At 40.6% G+C, this 23,089-nt stretch overlaps 1 protein-coding gene across 2 annotated transcripts in view; it reads left to right on the forward strand.

Moving 5' to 3' along the window:
• Positions 1 to 14,722, forward strand: part of LOC138851242 (endoribonuclease Dicer-like) — an 81,974-nt gene extending 67,252 nt beyond the window's left edge. Inside the window, exon 4 of one of the 2 annotated variants that reach the window (XM_070080147.1) lies at positions 14,449 to 14,718. In XM_070080147.1, the coding sequence (XP_069936248.1) occupies positions 14,449 to 14,658 (210 nt within the window). In that variant the 3' untranslated portion in view covers positions 14,659 to 14,718. Of the gene's footprint in view, positions 1 to 14,448 lie in introns of both variants that reach the window. The other variant, XM_070080146.1, reaches the window with a different exon arrangement.
• Positions 14,723 to 23,089: the final 8,367 nt, after the last annotated feature.

Consider the following 23,089-nt stretch of genomic DNA (forward strand, 5'->3'; position numbering starts at 1 on the left):
TGAGTTATACATACAGTGGACCCCCGGATTAAGATGTCATTGGATTAAGTAATATTCGTAATAAGTAAAGTTTTTGCGTCAAAATATTGGCTCGAACGTCATGGAACTCGGTTTAAATAATTCGTGTTGGGGCCTGAGCAGTCCAGTGCGCCATTGTTTACCAGCCAGTGAGGACGATCCCACACGTTCATATGATACATTTTGTATTATTCCATTCTTTTTAGTGCTTGTAACTACTAAATAAACCACCATGGGCCCAAAGAAAGTTTCTAGTGCCAGCCAGCCCTTTGATAAAGGGCTGAGAGAGAGGAGAGAATATGCCTTTTTCAGTGATTCTTGAATATGTACGATATTAAAGCAGTAGGAGTCTATAAAGGCTTTAGGTCCAGCCAGCGATAAAGTGTAGCATTAACAGTGTAGCAAGTAAGTTAAGCGATTACTCGATAGAAAAAGGACAGCACGAAACTGACTCCTCCATTGTTGTTGGAAGTATATAGGGCTACTGACTAACACCGCTGCCTCTGCTGCCATCTTCACCACCACTATGTAAGACTTGTCTTTCAGTGGCCCTTATACACCCAACAACAAACAACACACCACCACTCTTGACATTCTTAATGCCATATTTTATTCATTCTAGAGTACGTATATATCATGTTTCTATGTTATTAATATTGTTTATTATGTCATATTAGATGAATTGTGCTAAATAAATAAGCCGTTCTAGGTAGTAGGTTGGTAGACAGCAACCGCCCAGGGATGTACTACCGTCCTGCCAAGTGTTGCAACCCCTGAATGGGTTGCAGTATATATAATGTATATTATGATTTTGAATATAATGTATATTACCTTTTCATATAATTTTATATTGCTTATATTTGCGATACTAGCTAAATCGTAAATATATGACTTTATATTATTATTTGACTTAGTCATGTTAGGTAGGATGTAACATAGTACATGTATATGCTCAGTTCAAGTCTTGATTGTCTAACTACTGTAATTATCGCTCTTTGCTTGTTACTCTGCCGGCTTCTGTTGCTAGACGACAGCTGTCCACGGAGCTATCACGTGATGGAGGGGGGGAGGTGTCCTCACCTCGCCTGAAGTATTCAGTCTGGTCTAGACTCTCTTGGTGGTTGGACGTATCCCTGACAAGTGCCTAAATCTCCCTTATAGGCCCTTGTTGGAAGATCGTCTCTGTAGCTGTCTTTGTTAGTTCTGTAGAACTCTGTTCACAGAACATTGTATAGACTTAGTGATTTTCGACGTTGTACTGAGGTTGTGTGTCGCAAAGATACTCTGAGCAACTCAGGTCCTGAGCTGTAGCTTCTGACCTAACTTGTACTGGTATCTGTGTACTATCACAGTCGGGTATTTTCTTATGCTGAACTTAGATTCAGCAGTATGGGAGATGTGTGACTTTTGTGGAGGATCTGCAGATGGTCCCTACTTAGTGTCGTTATATTATCTCTTAGATCCTGATTGTGTCACTTTTGCTTGTTGTATTGCTATTGGGCTTAGCATTCTTTTTATTGTTCAAGCAGACTGTTCTGACTGCCAGTTGGTCAAGAAGTTAGTTTATTTGAGGACTTTGTCAGTCACTTGTTTAAGTCTAGTCGAGTCGTGAGACATAACGAACTACTTGGAGCACTTACACACATACACAAACTTGTACAGATTTGTAATATCTTATTAAATGATAATGTACCAGACGGTACTTAAGACATAATATGTGATATGTGCTTTCAGCACAATACTGCTGTACTCCAGAGAAGTTATTATTATTTTGATTATTATTAATTTAATTTAATTTGATGATATACCTCTAGACGATACTTAATAAATTTATTAAATTTTAATTTCTCTAGTTAGTAGCCTACCAGTTGTAATCCTGAAGCACTATTGAATCATACTGAATTCTAATGGATAATTGGACAAGGATCAGCCGGGCTGTGGCTCGTACGTTGGTTTGCGTGCAGCCAGCAGCAACAGCCTGGTTGATCAGGCTCTGATCCACCAGGAGGCCTGGTCACAGACCGGGCCACGGGGGCGTTGACCCCCGGAACTCTCTCCAGGTAAACTCCAGGTAAGGATACTGACTACTTGTTACGAAAACCCAGTAACAGGCTGGATGCTAGAAGGGCAGTCCTTTCTAGTATTCAATGGAGATCTCTAAGCCTTTAGAATCGCGTTTTTTGTAACATCAAGTGAGTGTAAAACGGAAACCTGTAATTGTTTTACATGATGGTAGGATTGCTGGTGTCTTTTTTCTGTCTCATAAACATGCAAGATTTCAGGTACGTCTTGCTACTTCTATTCACACTTAGGTCACACTACATATACATGTACAAGCATATTTATACACACCTCTCTGGGTTTTCTCCTAATTTCTTAATAGTTCTTGTTCTTGTTTATTTCCTCTTATCTCCATGGGGAAGTGGAACAGAATTCTTCCTCCGTAAGCCATGCTTTTTGTAAGAGGCGACTAAAATGCCAGGAGCAAGGGGCTAGTAACCCCTTCTCCTGTATAAATTACTAAATTTAAAAAGAGAAACTTTTGTTTTTCTTTTTGGGCCACCCTGCGTTTGTGGGATACGGCCGGTTTGTTGAAAAAAAAAAAAATAAGCCGTAGAGCTGATATTAATGTCATATTGAAGGACTATCTTGTCCTGTCTCCCAACACAATTCCTAACATATGCCAGAAACAGACCTTTCTGGAACACTTTTTTGAGTGACAGGGGTCCAGTGACTCTCAAGCTGTTCCTAGTGGCATTAAAAAACAAAGGAGGGAAGTAACCCAGGATAAGGACTTGGTACCTGAAGTCTTTATGGAAGGGGATTCCCCTTTCAAACAATTGTAAACTCTTCCATCCTCTCCCCTCCTCCCGTCTTCCATACATCACCATGTCTTCAATAAAGGCAAGTGTGATGTTAACTAATTATCTACATTTCCTCCTGATAACAGCAAGAACAAAAAAAAATTACATTTTTGGACAAACATACTTAGAAATATGATAGAGACAAGCTGATTGCATCAAGCTGATTGAACATCAGCATAGACCCCAAAAGGGTCCATGCCGTTGTTCAATCAGCCATGGTACAGGTCGGCCATCACTACTTCGGCAATCAGTAATCTTGTTCCATTAGTAATCTGGCACTAATGTTGGGAAGCATAATATCAAATTTCGTGGGTTGCCACACCAACCTGCCACTACTGTTTGGTGGTGCTACTTGCTGCATAAGTTATTCCAATTACTTTTTCTCTATTTATTGTTATAACCTGCTCACTTTTAGCTCTAGCCATGGTTCCAACAGATAAAAGAAATGCTTCTCGTTGTGTAAAGCACATACACACTACATTGTCCGTGAAAGATAAGGTGGCTTTGAAGCAACTGTCCGTCACCATGAGCTCAGCTCATTCAAATAAGCTGGGACCTGTAAATTTGGGCTTACATATGAGAGAATAGGTCTGTGTGGTAAGTGTGCACTAACCAGACTGAGAGTCGAAGATCAAAATGAATTTTTTATGAGAGAGCCACATACTTTGGTTAACACAAGCCTATCTGATGTTGTCCTGACGCCAAATGACTTCGAACAGGCGATAAATGACATGCCCATGCACTCTGCCCCAGGGCCAGACTCATGGAACTCCGTGTTCATCAAGAACTGCAAGAAGCCCCTATCACAAGCTTTTACCATCCTATGGAGAGGGAGCATGGACACGGGGGTCGTCCCACAGTTACTAAAAACAACAGACATAGCCCCACTCCACAAAGGGGGCAGTAAAGCAATAGCAAAGAACTACAGACCGATAGCACTAACATCCCATATCATAAAAATCTTTGAAAGGGTCCTAAGAAGCAAGATCACCACCCATCAAGAAACCTATCAGTTACACAACCCAGGGCAACATGGGTTTAGAACAGGTCGCTCCTGTCTGTCTCAACTATTGGATCACTACGACAAGGTCCTAGATGCACTAGAAGACAAAAACAATGCAGATGTAATATATACAGACTTTGCAAAAGCCTTCGACAAGTGTGACCATGGCGTAATAGCGCACAAAATGCGTGCTAAAGGAATAACAGGAAAGGTTGGTCGATGGATCTATAATTTCCTCACTAACAGAACACAGAGAGTAGTAGTCAACAGAGTAAAGTCTGAGGCAGCTACGGTGAAAAGCTCTGTTCCACAAGGCACAGTACTCGCTCCCATTTTGTTTCTCATCCTCATATCTGACATAGACAAGGATGTCAGCCACAGCACCGTGTCTTCTTTTGCAGATAACACCCAAATCTGCATGACAGTGTCTTCCATTGCAGACACTGCAAGGCTCCAGGCGGACATCAATCAAATCTTCCAGTGGGCTGCAGAAAACAATATGAAGTTCAACGATGAGAAATTTCATTTACTCAGATATGGTAAACACGAGGAAATTAAATCTTCATCAGAGTACAAAACAAATTCTGGCAACAAAATAGAGTGAAACACCAATGTCAAAGACCTGGCAGTGATCATGTCGGAGGATCTCGCCTTCAAGGACCATAACATTGTATCAATCGCATCTGCTAGAAAAATGACAGGATGGATAATGAGAACCTTCAAAACTAGGGAGGCAAAGCCCATGATGACACTCTTCAGGTCACTTGTTCTATCTAGGCTGGAATATTGCTGCACACTAACAGCACCTTTCAAGGCAGGTGAAATTGCTGACCTAGAAAATGTACAGAGAACCTTCACTGCGCGCATAACGGAGATAAAACACCCCAATTACTGGGAGCGCTTGAGGTTCCTGAACCTGTATTCCCTGGAACGCAGGCGGGAGAGATACATGATTATATACACCTGGAAAATCCTAGAGGGACTAGTACCGAACTTGCACACGAAAATCACTCAGTACGAAAGCAAAAGACTTGGCAGATGATGCAACATCCCCCCAATGAAAAGCAGGGGTGTCACTAGCACGTTAAGAGACCATACAATAAGTGTCAGGGGCCCGAGACTGTTCAACTGCCTCCCAGCATACGTAAGGGGGATTACCAACAGACCTCTGGCAGTCTTCAAGCTGGCACTAGACAAGCGCATAAAGTCGGTACCTGACCAGCCGGGCTGTGGCTCGTATGTTGGTTTGCGTGCAGCCAGCAGTAACAGCCTGGTTGTTCAGGCTCTGATCCACCAGGAGGCCTGGTGACAGACCGGGCTGTGGGGGCGTTGACCTCCGGAACTCTCTCCAGGTAAACTCCAGGTATACAGTGGACCCCCGATATTCGATGGCATTGGTATTCGTTAAATCCAGTATTCGATACATTTAAATGCAAAAATTTTGCCTCGCCACTCGTTAAAAAACCCGCCACATGCGATTCGTCCGAGACGTGTCCACATGTGGCTTGAACTGCCCCGTGCGTGCCAGTGTTTACAAGCCAGCCAGTGTGCTTGCATCTAAGGATACATTCGGTACATTCCATATTATCACAGTGTTTTTGGTGCTTGTTTCTGCATGGGCCCCAAGAAAGCTTCTAGTGCCAACCCTTTGAGAAAAAAGGTGCTAATGACTATTGAAATGAAGAAAGAGATAATTGCAAAGTACGAAAGTGGAGTGCGTGTGTTGGAACTGGCCAGGTTGTATATAAAACCCCAGTCAACCATCGCTACTATAGTGACCAGGAAAACGGCAATCAAGGAAGCTTTTGTTGCAAAAGGTGCAACTGTGTTTTCGAAACAGAGACCGCAAGTGTTAGAAGATGTTGAAAGACTGTTATTGGTGTGGATAAATGAAAAACAGATAGCAGGAGATAGCATCTCTCAAGCGATCATTTGTGAAAAGGCTACGAAGTTGCATGAGGATTTAATTAGAAAAATGCCTGCAACTAGTGGTGATGTGAGTGAATTTAAGGCCAGCAAGGGTTGGATTGAAAGATTTAAGAATCGTAGTGGTATACATAGTGTGATTAGGCATGGTGAGGCTGCCAGTTTGGACCACAAAGCAGCTGAAAAATTTGTGAAGGAATTCAAGGATTACGTAGACAGTGAAGAATTGAAACCTGAACAAGTGTTTAATTGTCACGAAACAGGCCTGTTTTGGAAGAAATTGCCAAGCAGGACCTACATTACTCAGGAGGAAAAGGCACTCCCAGGACATAAGCCTTTGAAAGACAGGCTTACTCTTCTGATATGTGCCAATGCTAGTGGTGATTGCAAAGTGAAGCTTTTCTTGGTGTATCACTCAGAAACTCCCAGAGGGTTCAGGCAAAAGAATATCGTCAAGGCTAATTTGTGTGTGCTGTGGAGGGCAAACAGTAAGGCATGGGTCACTAGGGACTTTTTCTATGACTGGTTACACCATGCATTTGCCCCCAATGTGAAAAACTACCTGATTGAAAAGAAATTAGACCTTAAGTGCCTCCTGGTATTAGACAATGCCCATGGTCATCCTACAGACTTGGCAGAGTGACTTTCTGGGGACACGAACTTCATTAAGGTCAAGTTTTTGCCTCCTAATACCACTCCTCTCCTGCAGCCCATGGACCAGCAGGTCATTTCCAACTTCAAGAAACTGTACACAAAAGCTATGTTTCAAAAGTGCTTTGAAGTGACCACAGACACTCGATTGACTCTAAGAGAGTTTTGGAAGGATCACTTTAATATCCTCAATTGTGTAAACCTTATAGGTAAGGCTTGGGAGGGAGTGACTAAGAGGACCTTGAACTCTGCTTGGAAAAAAACTGTGGCCAGAAAGTGTAGACAAAAGGGATTTTGAAGGGTTTGAGGCTAATCCTGGGAATCCTATGCCAATTGAGGAATCCATTGTGGCATTGGGGAAGTCCTTGGGGTTGGAGGTTAGTGGGGAGGATGTGGAAGAGTTGGTGGAAGAGGACAATGATGAACTAACCACTGATGAGCTGCTAGATCATCTTCAACAGCAAGAGGCCAGACCTGAGGAAACTGCTCTGGAGGAGGGGAGAGAGAAATTGAAGAAGTTCCCTACTTCACAGATTAAAGAAATGTGTACAGTGTGGACAAAGGTGAAAACCTTTATTGATGACAATCACCCTCACACTGCTATTGCAAGCTGTGCTGGTGACTATTACAATGACAATGTTGTGAACCACTTTAGAAAAGTCATAAAGGAACGAGAGGTACAGGCCTCTATGGACAGATATGTTGTGTGACAGAAGTCCAGTGACTCTCAAGCTGGTCCTAGTGGCATTAAAAGAAGAAGGGAAGTAATCCCAGAAAAGGACTTGCTACCTCAAGTCCTAATGGAAGGGGATTCCTCTTCTAAACAATAAGTTCGACACTCTCCCCTCCTCCCATCCCATCAATCATCACCAGATCTTCATTAAAGGTAAGTGTCATGTATTCCATTGTTAGTAGAGTACTACAAACTGTGCATGTCTTCTTTAGTTTGTGTGCATTAAACTTAATATTTCATGTGGTAAAATTTTTTTTTTCATTCTTTTGGGTGTCTTGCACAGATTAATTTGATTTCCATTATTTCTTATGGGAAAAATTAATTCGCCGTTCGATAATTTTGGCATACGATGAGCTCTCAGGAACGGATTAATATCGAATACCGGGGGTCCACTGTATAAAAAAAATTCTGCAGCAAGCAGTGCATAATGAGAAAAAACTGCGACAGTGTTTTTGGGGTTAAACAGTGATTGCAGTGTACAGTGGAACCCCGGTTCACGTTATTAATCCGTTCCTGAGAGCTCATCGTAAAGCAAAATTATCGGAAAGCGAATCAATTTTCCCCATAAGAAATAATGGAAATCAAATTAATCCGTGCAAGACACCCAAAAGTATGAAAAAAAACTTTTATCACATGAAATATTAAGTTTAATGCAATAGAATACAGTGGACCCCCGGTTAACAATATTTTTTCATTCCAGAAGTATGTTCAGGTGCCAGTACTGACTGAATTTGTTCCCATAAGGAATATTGTGAAGTAGATTAGTCCATTTCAGACCCCCAAACATACACGTACAAACGCACTTACATAAATACACTTACATAATTGGTCGCATTGGGAGGTGATCGTTAAGCGGGGGTCCACTGTAATTACAATAACAATAATAACAATAGAATAATCGTAATAGAATAATTGACACCTACCTTTAATGAAGATCTGGTGATGACTGATGGGATGGGAGGAGGGGAGAGTGCCTAGCCTTTTCACAAATGATTGCTTGAGAGATGCTATCTCCTGCTATCTGTTTTTCATTTATCCACACCAATAACAGTCTCTCAACATTTTCTAACACTTGCGATCGCTGTTTTGTAATCACAGTTGCACCTTTTACAAGAACAGCTTCCTTGATTGCCGTTTTCCTGTTCACTATAGTAGAGATGGTTGATTGGGATTTACTATACAACTTGGCCAGGTCCGACACACACACTCCACTTTCATACTTTGCAATTATCTCTTTCTTCATTTCAATAGTCATTAGCACCCTTGGTCTCGATGGGTTGGCACTAGAAGCTTTCTTGGGGCCCATGGTGACTTATTTTGCAGAAAAAAGCACCAAAAACAGCGATAATATGGAATGTACCGAATGTATCCTTCGATGCACGCACATTGGCTGCCTTGTAAACACTGGCACACACGGGGCAGTTCAGGCCACACGTGGACACGTCTCGTACAAATCGTATCACATACCGGGTTTTGTAATGGGAACCGAGGCAAATTTTTTGCGATATAATGCTTCGGATACCGGATTTATCGGATACCGATGACTTTGTGAACCGGGGGTCCACTGTATTTTCATATGGTTTTTATGGTTGTGTTCTCGTCTTTTTGGTCTCATATGATAGAATGGAAGATATAGAAATGGATATGATTTTGATTGAGCTCGAAGGAGTAGAAATGTTTGATTTTTGCCATTGTTCAAGAGTAAAGAAATAGCGTCGCCATCCAATATACCGTGAACTCCCGGTTCGCGATATTAATCCATTCCTGAGAGTTCATCATAAACCAAAATTATCGGAAAGCGAATCAATTTTCCTCATAAGAAATAATGGAAATCAAATTAATCCGTGCAAGACACCCAAAATTATGAAAAAAAAAAACTTTTACCACATGAAATATTAAGTTTAATGCAATAAAATAATTACAATAACAACAATAACAATAGAATAATTGACACTTAACTTTAATGAAGATCTGGTGATGATTGATGGGATGGGAGGAGGGGAGAGTGTTAAACCTATTGTTTAGAAGCGGAATCCCCCTCCATTAGGACTTGAGGTTTCAAGTCTTCACTGTCTATGTAATCCTTGAATTCTTTCACATATTTTTCAGCTGCTTTTTGGTCTGAACTGGCAGCCTCACCATGCCTAATCACACTATGTATGCCACTACGATTCTTAAATCTTTCAAACCAACGTTTGCTGGCCTTAAATTCACTCACATCACCAGGCAATTTCTTTACCAAATCGTCATGCAACGCCTAGCCTTTTCGCAAATGACCGCTTGAGAGATGCTATCTCTGCTATCTGTTTCTCATTTATCCACACCAATAACAGTCTCTCAACATTTTCTAACACTTCCGGTCGCTGTTTCGTAATCACAGTTGCACCTTTTGCAAGACCAGCTTCCTTGATTGCTGTTTTCCTGCTCACTATAGTAGAGATGGTTGATTGGGGTTTACTATACAACTTGGCCAGCTCCGACACACGTACTCCACTTTCATACTTTGTAACTATCTCTTTCTTCATTTCAGTAGTCATTAGCACCCTTGGTCTCGAAGGGTAGGCACTAGAAGCTTTCTTGGGGCCCATGGTGACTTATTTTGCAGAAACAAGCACCAAAAACAGTGATAATAAGGAATGTACCGAATGTATCCTTAGATGTGCGCACACTGGCTGGCTTGTAAACACTGGTATACAGGGGCAGTTCAGGCCACACGTAGACATGTCTCGTACGAATCGCATCGCATACCAGGTTTTGTAACAGGAACCGAGGCAAATTTTTTGCAATATAATGCATCGGATACCAGATTTATCGGATACTGATAGCATCACGAACCGGGGGTCCACTGTATATACAACTTGCTGGTCGAATATTTATACAAGTACAGTACCTCGAGTTATGAACTTAATCATTCCAGAAGGCTGTTCGAGTGCCGATACTGAACGAATTTGTTCCCATGAGGAATAATTTACGTTAGATTAGTCCATTTCAGACCCCCAAAAATACACTTACAAAAGACTTACAAAAATAGACTTACATAATTGTTCGAGTTGGGAGCTGTTCGAAACTCGAGTACCACTGTATTACAATAACAGTAAATCCTCTATTTTTTGTGTGAATAAATATTCAAAATGGAAAGCAAGTGTAACATAAGAGGGGCCTGGAGACATGACCGATGAACAGAGAAAATGTTATTTTAGTGCCAGGAATGACTGCATTGTTTATTCTAGACCCTGTTTTGAAATTAACATTTCTTGTGAAAGTTGGCCAAATTACTGATTTCCGACCACTATTGGGCATTTGAAATAGGTAAATGGGCATTTTCAGTTTGGTAGACTGGAACAGTGGAATGGGCCAGAAATAGGACGTAAAGTGGGTGAAATCTCCGATGCCTAAATATCGCCTTTGGGTAAAGTGTATTCTAACCTAATCACTAATCCAGCACCCAACAGGTCCATACACAAATAACCCGCACATAACAGGTCCTGATGATGCCAGATTAGTGATGGTCAGCCTGTACTATGTGATGAGCTCAGCTCACTCAGATAAGCTGTGAGTGGTAAATTTGGACCTAGATATGAAAGAATGGGTCTATATGGTAAGTGTGCCTGGAGTTTACCTGGAGAGAGCTCCGGGGATCAACGCTCCCGCGGCCTGGTCTGTGACCAGGCCTCCTGGTGGATCAGAGCCTGATCAATCAGGCTGTTACTGCTGGCCGCAAGCAATCCAACATACGAACCACAGCCCGGCTGGTCAGGTACTGACTTTAGGTGCTTGTCCAGTGCCAGCTTGAAGACAGCCAGGGGTCTATTGGTAATCCCCCTTATGTATGCTGGGAGGCAATTGAACAGTCTCAGGCCCCTGACACTTATTGTATTGTCTCTTAACGTGCTAGTGACACCCCTGCTTTTCATTGGGGGATGTTGCATCGTCTGCCGAGTCTTTTGCTTTCGTTGTGAGTTATTTTCGTGTGCAAGTTTGGTACTAGTTCCTCTAGGATTTTCCAGGTGTATATAATCATATATCTCTCCCACCTGCGTTCCAGGGAGTAGAGGTTCAGGAACTTCAAGCGCTCCCAGTAATTGAGGTGTTTTATCTCCGTTATGCGTGCCGTGAAGGTTCTCTGTACATTTTCTAGGTCAGCAACTTACTCACCTGCCTTGAAAGGTGCTGTTAGTGTGCAGCAATATTCCAGCCTAGATAGACCAAGCAACCTGAAGAGTGTCATCATGGGTTTGGCATCCCTAGTTTTGAAAGTTCTCATTATCCATCCTGTCATTTTTCTAGCAGTTGCGATTGATACAATATTATGGTCCTTGAAGGTGAGATCCTCCGACATGATCACTGCCAGGTCTTTGACGTTGATTTTTCACTCTATTTTGTGGAAGGAATTTGTTTTGTACTCTGATGAAGATTTAATTTCCTCATGTTTACCATATCGGAGTAATTGAAATTTCTCATCGTTGAACTTCATATTGTTTTCTGCAGCCCACTGAAAGATTTGGTTGATGTCTGCCTTGCAGTGTCTGCAATGGAAGACACTGTCATGCAGATGTGCACCATATAAAAAAAAAATCCTGCAGCACTCAGTGCATAATCATTGAGGAAAAAATTTCGACCGTGTTTTTGGTTTAAAACGGCGACTTTGCAGTGTAGTTTCCTATGATTTTATTATTGTATTCACGGTTTCTTGGTCTCATTTGATAGAATGTAAGATACGTTACAGAAACAGAGATCATTTCAGTTGGGTTTATGACTGAAAATAGTTTGAAACTGAGCAGAAAGTAGCGTAATACACGCATCCAATACACATCAACTGCTGGGTTTAACATGCGTTCACAAATGTACTGATATTATTTATACAATTATTACAATATTAACCCTTAAACTGTCCAAACATAGATCTACGTTTGTTCACGAAGCGCTCCAAACGTAGCTCTACGTTTTTTTTTTTTACATTCTTTCTTGTGGAGAAAATCAAAGGTTAAATAACAGAAAATCTTCTATTTTTGGTGTGAATAAAAAATCATTTTGTGAATAAAAAATCAAAATAGAACTCATGTGTAAAGCTTGAAAACATAACTAATGAACAGAGCAAATGTTATTTTAGTGTCAGGAATACCTGCATTGTTTATTCTGGACTCTATTTTGAAATGGTTCGGACATGTAGAGAGAATGGAGCGAAACAGAGTGACTTCAAGAGTGTGTCAGTCTGTAGTGGAAGGAAGGCGGGGTAGGGGTCGGCCTAGGAAAGGTTGGAGGGAGGGGGTAAAGGAGGTTTTGTGTGCGAGGGGCTTGGACTTCCAGCAGGCATGCGTGAGCGTGTTTGATAGGAGTGAATGGAGACAAATGGTTTTTAATACTTGACGTGCTGTTGGAGTGTGAGCAAAGTAACATTTATGAAGGGGTTCAGGGAAACCGGCAGGCCGGACTTGAGTCCTGGAGATGGGAAGTACAGTGCCTGCACTCTGAAGGAGGGGTGTTAATGTTGCAGTTTAAAAACTGTAGTGTAAAGCACCCTTCTGACAAGACAGTAATGGAGTGAATGATGGTGAAAGCTTTTCTTTTTCGGGCCACCCTGCCTTGGTGGGAATCGGCCAGTGTGATAATAAAAAAAAATATTTTGAAATTTGTCTGAAATTGGCCAAGTTACCAATTTCTGATTTGGTAGTTGAAATAGTTGATATGGCAGTTTCTTGTTGTCAATCAATAAAATATCAGGCACACTAGTGAAATAACTAAGAATATGGTTGACTGGAGCAAAGTAATTGGCCTAAAATAGGACTCAAAGTGGGTAAAATCACACTATGGTGACTTTTACTTCACAGCAGTAGCCTAGAACCTAACCTGCTATATAAGCAGATCCCTCCTGTATTTCATGAAAAAATTACTAGGCACTTATATGACAGGTGGGACGTTTATATTACAGGAGGGACACTACTATTACAGGAGGGACACTTGTATTACAGTAGGGGGCACAACAACAACTTTGATACCTTTGATATACCTTTGATGAATTCTGAGAGTCTACTCCCAGAGCCTGGCCATGGGCCAGACTTGTCTGGTGTTAGCCTTGGCAACCAAGCTCTTGCTGTAAAGTAAAAGGACACAAGTGCAACTAATGTGACATTTATTGTGGCAACGTTTCGCTCTCCAGGAGCTTTATCAAGCCATATCAAGCTTTATCAAGTAATGGCTTGATAAAGCTCCTGGAGAGCGAAACGTTGCCACAATAAATGTCACATTAGTTGCACTTGTGTCCTTTTACTTTACATATTGTCGGTAATTCTACCAACTTTATTACAAGCTCTTGCTGCTGGAGGCCACTGCCCAACATATCCATCATAGCCTGGTTGGCCTGGCACCTTTTGCCTTTGACCTTTGATGAGTTTCAAGAGTCTTTCTACTCCTGGTGGTGGAATTTATGGTAGTGGTAGTAGAGGTAGTAGTGGTGGTGGTGGTGGTAGATATAGATTCATGGTACCTTTACCATACCTTTGATGAGTTTCAAGAGTCTTTCTGCTCCCAGAGCCCAGCCATGGGTCAGGCACATATGGTGCTAGCCTGGTCAACCAGACTAGTGTTGCTGGAGCCCCACTGTCCCACATATCCATCACAGCCTGGTTGACCTGGTACCTGATGAAGATACTTGTCCAGTTTCCTCTTGAAGACTTCTACACTTGTTTCAGCAGTGTTTTCTGTTCCGTGTGTTTAGGAACCCGAAAATCCATATGTTCCCCTTCTCCGTAATGCCTATGGCCCTCATTTTGTGTGTGATCACTTCATGATCACATTTGCCAAATGTCTTTGCAGAATCTGTGTATAATTATTTTGCGTAAACTAGTAAGGGTGAATTTTAATATTTAATTTTTGTCAAGGAAAAACTATTTCAATATAGCAACTACCTTCATGGTAGCTGCTATATTCATGATAGCTACCTTCATGGTAATTACATTCATGGTAGGCACTATATTCATGATATCTACCATCATGGTAACTACCTTCATGGTAGCCACTATATTCATGATAACTGCCATCATAGTAATTACCTTCATGGTAGCCACTATATTCATGATAACCACCATCATGGTAACTACCTTCATGGTAACTACTATATTCATGATAACTATCATGTGAATATCTGTACCAGAACAGTTGTTGTATTTGTGTGCTATAAGTTATAATATCTGTGCCAGAACAATTGTTTCTTGGTTGTATTTGAGTGTTACAAGTTAGCTTGTTTTATTTTCTAGATCCGTGGATCACTGTCAAGTGGCAGCAAGCGTACAGTGTTTGTGGTCAACACTGTACCTCTCGTCTACCAGCAAGCATTGTCCATAGAAACTCATACTGGACTACGAGTGGGCAAGTATGAAGGTTCCATGGCAGTGGACTATTGGACTGTTGATCAGGTGAGTTACTACTGTAACACTGCTGGTATGAAAGTTGAGTTACTACTGTAACACTACTGGTATGAAGGTGAATTAGTACTGTAACACTACTGGTATGAAGGTTACATGACTGTGGACTACAGTAGCACCTTGCTATGTACTGCTCCTCTCTCTCGCTGCTGAAAGAGCCTTGTTGTACCTCTTCTTAAATCTATGTATAGATCCTTTCTCTTCCACTGCACTCTCCAGATTGTTCCACTTCCTAACAACTTTAACGCTGAAGAAAGACTTCCTAACATCCCTATGATTTGTCTGAATTTTTAACTTCCAGTTGTAGTTTGTGTGTGTGTACTTATCTAATTGTGGTTGCAGGGGTCGAATCATAGCTCCTGGCCCCGCCTCTTCTCTGGTCGCTACTAGGTCACTTTCTCCCTGCTCTGTGAGCTCTATCATACCTCATCTTAAAGCTGTGTATAGATCCTGCCTCCACTACATCACTTTCCAAACTATTCCACTTCCTGACCACTGTGACTACAGAAGTACTTCCTAACATTTCTGTGACTGTTGGGTAGACTTCAGGATGTACATGGTTATAGAGGGGCCACATATACATGTATATCAGATCACTTTTTAGTTGTAGCTACAGTGAAAGTAAAAGGTAGATGGGATACAAGGAAAATAGAAACAAGAAGTCAGAAAGTGAGGTGAGGGTTTATGAACTAAGGAAGGAGGCAGTTAGAGTGAGATATAAACAACTATTGGAAGATAGATGGGCTAGTGAGAGTATAGGGAATGGGGTCGAAGAGGTATGGGGTAGGTTTAAGAATGAAGTGTGTGTTCAGCAGAAGTTTGTGGTTACAGGAAAGTGGGTGTGGGAGAGAAGAAGAGCAGTTGGTGAAATGATGATGTAAAGAGTAGTAAGGGAGAAAAGGTTAGTATGTGAGAGGTTTTTACAAAATAGAAGTGATGCAAGGAGGGAGGGGTATATGGAGAGGAAAAGAGAGGTTACGAGAGTGGTGAAGCAATGTAAAAAGAGAGCAAATGAGAAAGTGGGTGAGATGTTATCAACAAATTTTATTGAAAATAAGAAAAAGTTTAGGGGTGAGATTAATAAGCTTAGGAAGCCTTGGGAATGAATGGATTTGATAGTTAAAAATAAAAAAGAAGAGTTATTAAATGGAGAGTTAGAAGTATTGGGAAGATCAAATAAAATCAAAACAAAGTTTATTCTCTATAAGGATTACAATGTGGGGTTTACAGATTTTGGTTATTGTGTAGTTTACATGTAATAAAATACTATTTACAGAGGGGGCGACTAGAACACCTAGCATGGCTAGGCATTTTGGGCAAACTTAGATTAATTCTTAACCCTAAATTATTACAAATTGTGGAGTAAGTTGACTAAATACTAAGTGACTAAATACTAGTTTGTGAGATTAGCAACGTGAATGCTTTTGTTTTCGCACAATACATAGTTTCTATATTGGAGTATCACAGGCAAACTTGTGACTAGTTAGGAATCATTATTTTAAGATTAAGATACATATTTCTGTGCTTATAGTCAAATGGGTGAGTGAGTGAGTGTAAGTGTGAACCACCAGGTGGTTTTTATATAGTTAGTTGATGGGGTGTATCAGGGAGATAAGATGTTTTCTAACGTTAGTTTTGAAGGTGATGAATGTGTCTGCAGTTCTAGAGTTTTCAGGTAGAGTGTTCCAGATTTTAGGGCCTTTGACATGCATTGAATTTTTCTAAAGGTTTAGTCGGACACGGGGAATGTCGTAGAGATGTTTGTGTCTGGTGTTATGCTTGTGGGTCCTGTCACAACTATCAAGAAAACATTTCAGGTCAAGGTTAATATTGGATTTTAAGGTCCTGTATATGTAGATTGCAGAGTAGTAAGTGTGGATCTATGGAGAGGGGGGGGGGGTGTTACCAGGGATGGGATTTAGTGATTATTCTTACTGCGGCTTTTTGTTGAGTTATTATTGGCTTTAGGTGTATTGCTGCAGTTGATCCCCAAGCACAAATAGCATAGGTGAGGTATGGATAAATGAGTGAATGGTATAGTGTGAAAAGGGCATTTTGCAGTAAGTAGTATCGTATCTTGGAGAGGATCCCAACTGTTTTGGATGCTTTTTTTGATATGTGTTGGATATCGGTGCTGAAATTCAGGTTGTTGTCGAAGTATAGGCCTAGGAATTTTCCCTCATTATGTCTGGCAATTAGAGTGCTGTTAATCTTAATGTTTAGTTGTGCAGCACCTGCTCTGCTACCAAACATAATATAGTAGGTTTTGTCAGTTTTGAGTGTAAGTTTATTGGCTGTCATCTAAGTTGATATTTTGAGCAGCTCTTCATTAACAATGGTGTTGAGGGTGGCAAGATTAGGGTGAGAGATGACATAAGTCGTGTTGTCAGCAAAGAGAATGGGTTTCAGGTGTTGGGATACGTTTGGAAGATCATTGATGTAAATGAGGAAGAGCAGGGGTCCAAGGACACTTCCCTGCGGAACTCCAGTATCAAGTGGCCGTGTTGATGAGGCTGTGTCTTTTAATGGTGACATACTGATGCCTATTAGTAAGGTAGGATTTGAAATATGCAAGTGCATGGCCTCTTATACCATAATGGTCAAGTCTGTGGAGTAGGATGTCATGATCTACTGTGTCAAAAGCTTTTCTTAGGTCAATAAAATTTCCTAGCGGATATTCCATATTTTCCAATGCTGTGTAAAGCAGATATAGCATTTTTACAATTGCATCATTGGTGCTTTTATTTTTTCTGAATCCAAATTGGCAGGGGTTGAGTATGTTTTGTGCCGTTATAAATGAATACAGCCTCCTGTGCACGAGTTTGTCAAAGATTTTGGATAGCAATGGTAAGTTTGATATTGGCCTGTAGTTGTTAAAATCTGTAGGGTCACCACCTTTATTTATTGGTGTAACCCTTGCTGTCTTGAGTAGTTTCGGGAAGGTGCTAGTTTCTAGTGACTTGTTAAAAAGTAATGAAATAGCATGCGAAAGGACATGGGCCGCTCGCTTGTACAATAATGGTGGGACATGAGACAGGTTCCCTGAGTTATTTTTAAGTGATTTTATAATCTCAGTGACTTTGATGGGCTCAGTTGGTACAAGATAGAAGGAATTTGGGAAATTCCCATCTAGATAGTCCCCGGCATGGGCATTGGTACGTGGGATTTTACTGGCAAGATTAGATCCCATGGTTGAGAAGAAGTTGTTTATCTTGTTAGCTGTTTCAGTGGGATGCAGTGGTGTTTCATTAGGTTTGGTTAGGACAATATTCTTGTTTTTTTTCAGTTTGTGGGTGCCCAGAATCTGAGAGAGTGTTTTCCTGGTCTTTTTTATATCTCCTCTTGTGTCAGGGAATCTGTTAGAGTAGTACAGTTGTTTGGCTTTCTTTATTACTTTGGTGAGAACTGATGAATAGTGTTTGAGAATATCTTTGTGTATTAAGCCCCATCTATATTGCTTTTCATATTGGTGTTTCTTATCAATGGATTTCAGAATGGTGCTGGTTAGCCATGGGCAACCTAGCCGTTTATTCGTGATCTTTTTCGTTTTTATATGACATTGTTTGTTGTATAGTCTAAGTAATTTGTTAAGAATAATGTCTGTCCAATTGTCAATATCATTGGCCTTGGAGAATTCTGTAGGCCAGTCAACAGTCTCTAGGTCTGCTGTGAACTTCCTTATTGAGGCCTCGTCATGGAGTCTAAATGAAACTTTGTTGTATTCCAGTGGTGGTTTACTAATGTTTGTTAAGAGGAAGGTAGGGTAGTGGTCTGTAGTCTGTCTGTGATTATCCCTGATTTAAGTGAGGGTAGTATATTGGTCTATATGTGGTCTGTTATGGTTGCACTTGTCTCAGTGAGCCTGGTTGGTTTAGTTTATTATTGGTATGAGAAGTGTGTTGTTCATATTGTTGATGAAATCAGTTACAGGCTGATCATCTTGTAGGCCAAGGTTGATATTGAAATCTCCAGCTAAGAGAGGATGGTGCTTGTTCATTTGTCTGTTTGTTATTAGTGCCTTTAATTTCTCACTGAAATTTGGGATGTTTGTGTGGGGTATCCGGTAAATGACACCGATTGTTATAGGCGTCTTAAGTTTTTTTACAGTAAAATTAGCAAAAATGTATTCCCCATATTCATCACTAAAGCAAGTGGTGCTAATACAAGATAGTTGGTTGGAGTAATAGATTGCAATACCACCCCCAATTTGGTATGGTCTGCAGTTGTGGATTGCTGTGTAACCTGGTAGTGGGTAGATATCTATTGTGTCCTGCTTAAGCCAGGTCTCAGTAAGAATAATGCAGGAGGGAATATTTTGAGAAATTGTTAAATGTTGATGAAGATAGAGAAGTTGTGATTTTTATGTATAGGGCATGGAGGAATAACATCCTGCAGGAATGAGGAAGAGCCAGTTTTGAGTGTGGGGGAAGTTTGTGAGGCAGTGGGTAGAATGAAAAGGGGTAAGGCAGCTGGGATTGATGGGATTAAGATATAAATGTTAAAAGCAGGTGGGGGATATAGTTTTTGGCGTTGTTGGTGCTTTTATTTAATAAATGTGTAGAAGAGGGTAAGGTACCTAGGGATTGGCAGAGAGCATGCATAGTTCCTTTGTATAAAGGCAAAGGGGAGAAAAGAGAGTGCAAAAATTATAGGGGAATAAGTCTGTTGAGTATACCTGGTAAAGTGTATGGTAGAGTTATTATTGAAAGAATTAAGGATGGCAGATGAACAAGGAGGCTTTAGGAAAGGTAGGGGGTGTGTAGACCAAGTGTTTACAGTGAAACATATAGGTAAACATTATTTAGATAAGGGTAAAGAGGTTTTTGTGGCATTTATGGATTTGGAAAAGGCATATGACAGGGTGGATAGGGGGAGTGTGGCAGAAGTAGGTTACTGAAAGCAGTGAAGAGTTTTTACAGGGATAGTGAGGCTCAGGTTAGAGTATGTAGGAGAGAGGGAGATTATTTCCCAGTAAAAGTAGACCTTAGACAAGGATGTGTGATGTCACCATGGTTGTTCAACATAATTATAGATGGAGTTGTAAGAGAAGTGAATGTGCAGGTATTGGCAAGAGGTGTGGGGTTAAAAGATATGGAATCGATCACAAAGTGGGAGTTGTCACAGTTGCTTTTTGGTGGTGAGACTGTGCTTTTGGGAGATTCTGAAGAGAAGTTGCAGAAGTTGGTGGATGAGTTTGGTAGGTTATGTAAAAGAAGGAAATTAAAAATAAATATTGGAACGAGTAAGGTGATGAGGATAACAAAAAAATTAGGTCATGAATGATTGGATGTCACATTGGAGGGAGAGAATATGGAGGAGAAAATATTCAGATAATTAGGAGTGGACGTGTCAGCAGATGGGTCTATGAAAGATGAGGTGAGTCATGGAATTGGTGAGGGGGGAAAAAGGTGAGTGGCACATTTAGGAGTCTGTGGAGACAAAGAACTCTGTCCATGTAGATGAAGAGTTCAGAGAACCAACAAGTTGATAAATTAGACACATTTGCAACACTTGGGTATCTTTAATGAGGAAACATTTCACCATACAGTAGCTTCATCAGCTCATACAAAGGAGAATGGTAAGGAACAGAAGGAGTTTGAGGTAATCAGTCCCTCAGCCTTGAGTCGATGTAATCAGTCCATCAATCTTGAAAAGAATACAGCATATGTGCGAAGAATTGGCTTATATACTGTAATCAAATGTGATACCAACTACAACTGTTTCACCTCACCTGCCTACAGTATATAAGCCACGCCTTTGCATATATGCTGTATTCTTTTCAAGATTGATGGACTGATTACATCGATTCAAGGCTGAAGGACTGATTACCACAAAATTATGAAAATAAATGGCATAAAATACCGACACAATGGAAACATAAACACATATGCAGTTTAATGTGATCCTTTATTGACAGATCTGTGTGTGACTTGAAAAAGCCCACTGTGTGGGCGAAATGTTGTCAATAAAGGATCACATTCAACTGCATATGTGTTTATGTTACCACAAACTTATCCAGTTCTTCACCATTCTCCTTTGCAAAGAGGGGAATGTATGAGAGTATAATTTTACCAATGCTCTTATATGGGTGTGAAGCATTGGTGGTGAATGTTGTAACAATGAGAAGGCTGGAGGCAGTGGAGATATCATGTCTGAAGGCAGTGTGTGGTGTGAATACAGTGCAAAGAATTCGTAGTTTGGAAATTAGGAGGAGGTGCGGGATTACCAGCTGATTACCAGCTAACTACCCCTCCTCACCCCTCTGGGTGAGAAGGGGTTATTGAGGTGGTTCAGACATATAGAGAGGATGGAACAAAATAGAAAGACTTTGAGGCAGTATAAATCTGTAGTGTAGGGAAGGCAGGGTAAGGGTTGGCCTAGGGAAGGTTGGAGGGAGGGGGTAAAGGAGGTTTTGTGTGTGAGGTGCTTGGACTCCCAGCAAGCATGCATGAGCATGTTAAAAGTGAATGGAGGTACTACCATCCTACCAAATGAGTGTGAAACACAAGCCTGTAATTGGTTTGCATGATGGTAGGATTGTTGGTGTCTTTTTCTGTCTGATAAAAATGCAAGGTTGCAGGTATGTCTTGCTACTTTTACTTACACTTAGGTCACACTACACATGCATGTACTAGCATGTACAGTGGTCCCTCAATAATCGTCTGGCCTGAAAGTCGTCCATTTCGGAAATAGTCCTATTTTTTCGTCTAAATATTGGCTCGCAAATGGTCCGTTAACTCGCTAATCGTCCTTCGTCCGGGACGGGTACTCATGCTCTGAGCCGCCTGGGCCTGCCTTCCCAGCCAGTGTGCCATTGTTTACCAGTGAGTGATGGTCCCTTCACATGCTCCTACGACATATTTCATATTATTCCATTGATTTTAGTGCTTGCAAGTGCTAAATAAGCTACCATGGCTCCAAAGAAAGCTTCTAGTGCCAGCCCTTTGGTAAAGAATGTGAGAAACACATAATTTATGAAAAAGTTTGTAGAAAAATACAAAGATGGTGGTGGTAGAGTGGAAGCAGTTGTGATAGTGGTTGATGAACATAAGAACATAAGAAAGGAGGATCACTGCAGCAGGCCTGTTGGCCCATGCTCGGCAGGGTCTTTACAATTCATCTCACTAACGAAACATTTTCCCAACCCAGTCCTCAATGCTACCCAAGAAATAAGCTCTGATAACTCTATCCACTCATTTGCAAGTCCCGAATGAGTGGATAGAGTTATCAGAGCTTATTTCTTGGGTAGCATTGAGGACTGGGTCGGGAAAATGTTTCGTTAGTGGGATGAATTGTAAAGACCCTGCCGAGCATGGACCAACAGGCCTGCTGCAGTGATCCTCCTTTCTTATGTTCTTATGTTCATCAACCACTATCACAACTGCTTCCACTCTACCACCACCATCTTTGTATTTTTCTACAAACTTTTTCATAAATTATGTGTTTCTCACATTCTTTCTTTGGTGGTAGTGATGGTGGTAGAAGGTAGTAGTGATGGTGGTAACAGTTGTAACAGTGGTAGAAGGTCATAGTGATGGTGGTACAGGGTTCCTTCTTTAGTGATTCAGCGATTCTACCGACTCCTCCAATGTTCTGGCACTAGAAGCTTTCTTTGGTGGTAGTGATGGTGGTAGAAGGTAGTAGTGATGGTGGTAGAAGGTAGTAGTGATGGTGGTAACAGTTGTAACAGTGGTAGAAGGTCATAGTGATGGTGGTTCCTTCTTTAGTGATTCAGCAATTCTACCGACTCCTCCAATGTTCTCAAACGAACATGATTTCTCTACCTTCCTTAGAAAAGCTGACATTTCTTTAACAGATTAGATAAGTGCCCTTAATACATATATACGTGTGGTGCATATAGTGTTCGTTACTATTATATTGTACATTATTATTTTTATTATTTTTCATCACTAGCTAATGAAATACCTCCAATACTCTATACTTCTTTCTTACTGCTATTAATTGCTCATAATTTTAAATTACAAGTCAAATCTTACTCCAAATTAATAATATTCATTATTCTTACCTGTCCATTTAATTTTGTTTATCACAACTTTTTTTTAGTCACTTTTCATTGTGTATGCAATTAGTGTATATTCCAATTACTTTTTTGCAAGTACCAAAACTATCTTACTAGCTAGTACCAACTACCTCATTTTTTTTACTTTTATTGTGCAATAAACTGCTCAATTTATTTAATATTACAAATCAGATCTTACTCCTAAACCAATATTATTTCATAGTGACCACCTGTCCATTTAACTTTGTTTACCATTACTTAATTTTAGTCCCTTATATATTTTCTCCTTTATTTTAGCTTTATATAACAACCCTAGTTTATATATTCACAATTGTTAAAATAATCAAGGTGCTATTCTCAGGTGCTAAAGTAGAATAAGTTCACAATTTTGCCATTATATTCCAAAGCTCATTTATTTGATTACCACTTTATTGTTCACCACAACTTATATTA

The sequence above is a fragment of the Cherax quadricarinatus genome, unplaced genomic scaffold, assembly GCF_038502225.1.
Source record: "Cherax quadricarinatus isolate ZL_2023a unplaced genomic scaffold, ASM3850222v1 Contig172, whole genome shotgun sequence".
Lineage (NCBI taxonomy): Eukaryota > Metazoa > Arthropoda > Malacostraca > Decapoda > Parastacidae > Cherax > Cherax quadricarinatus.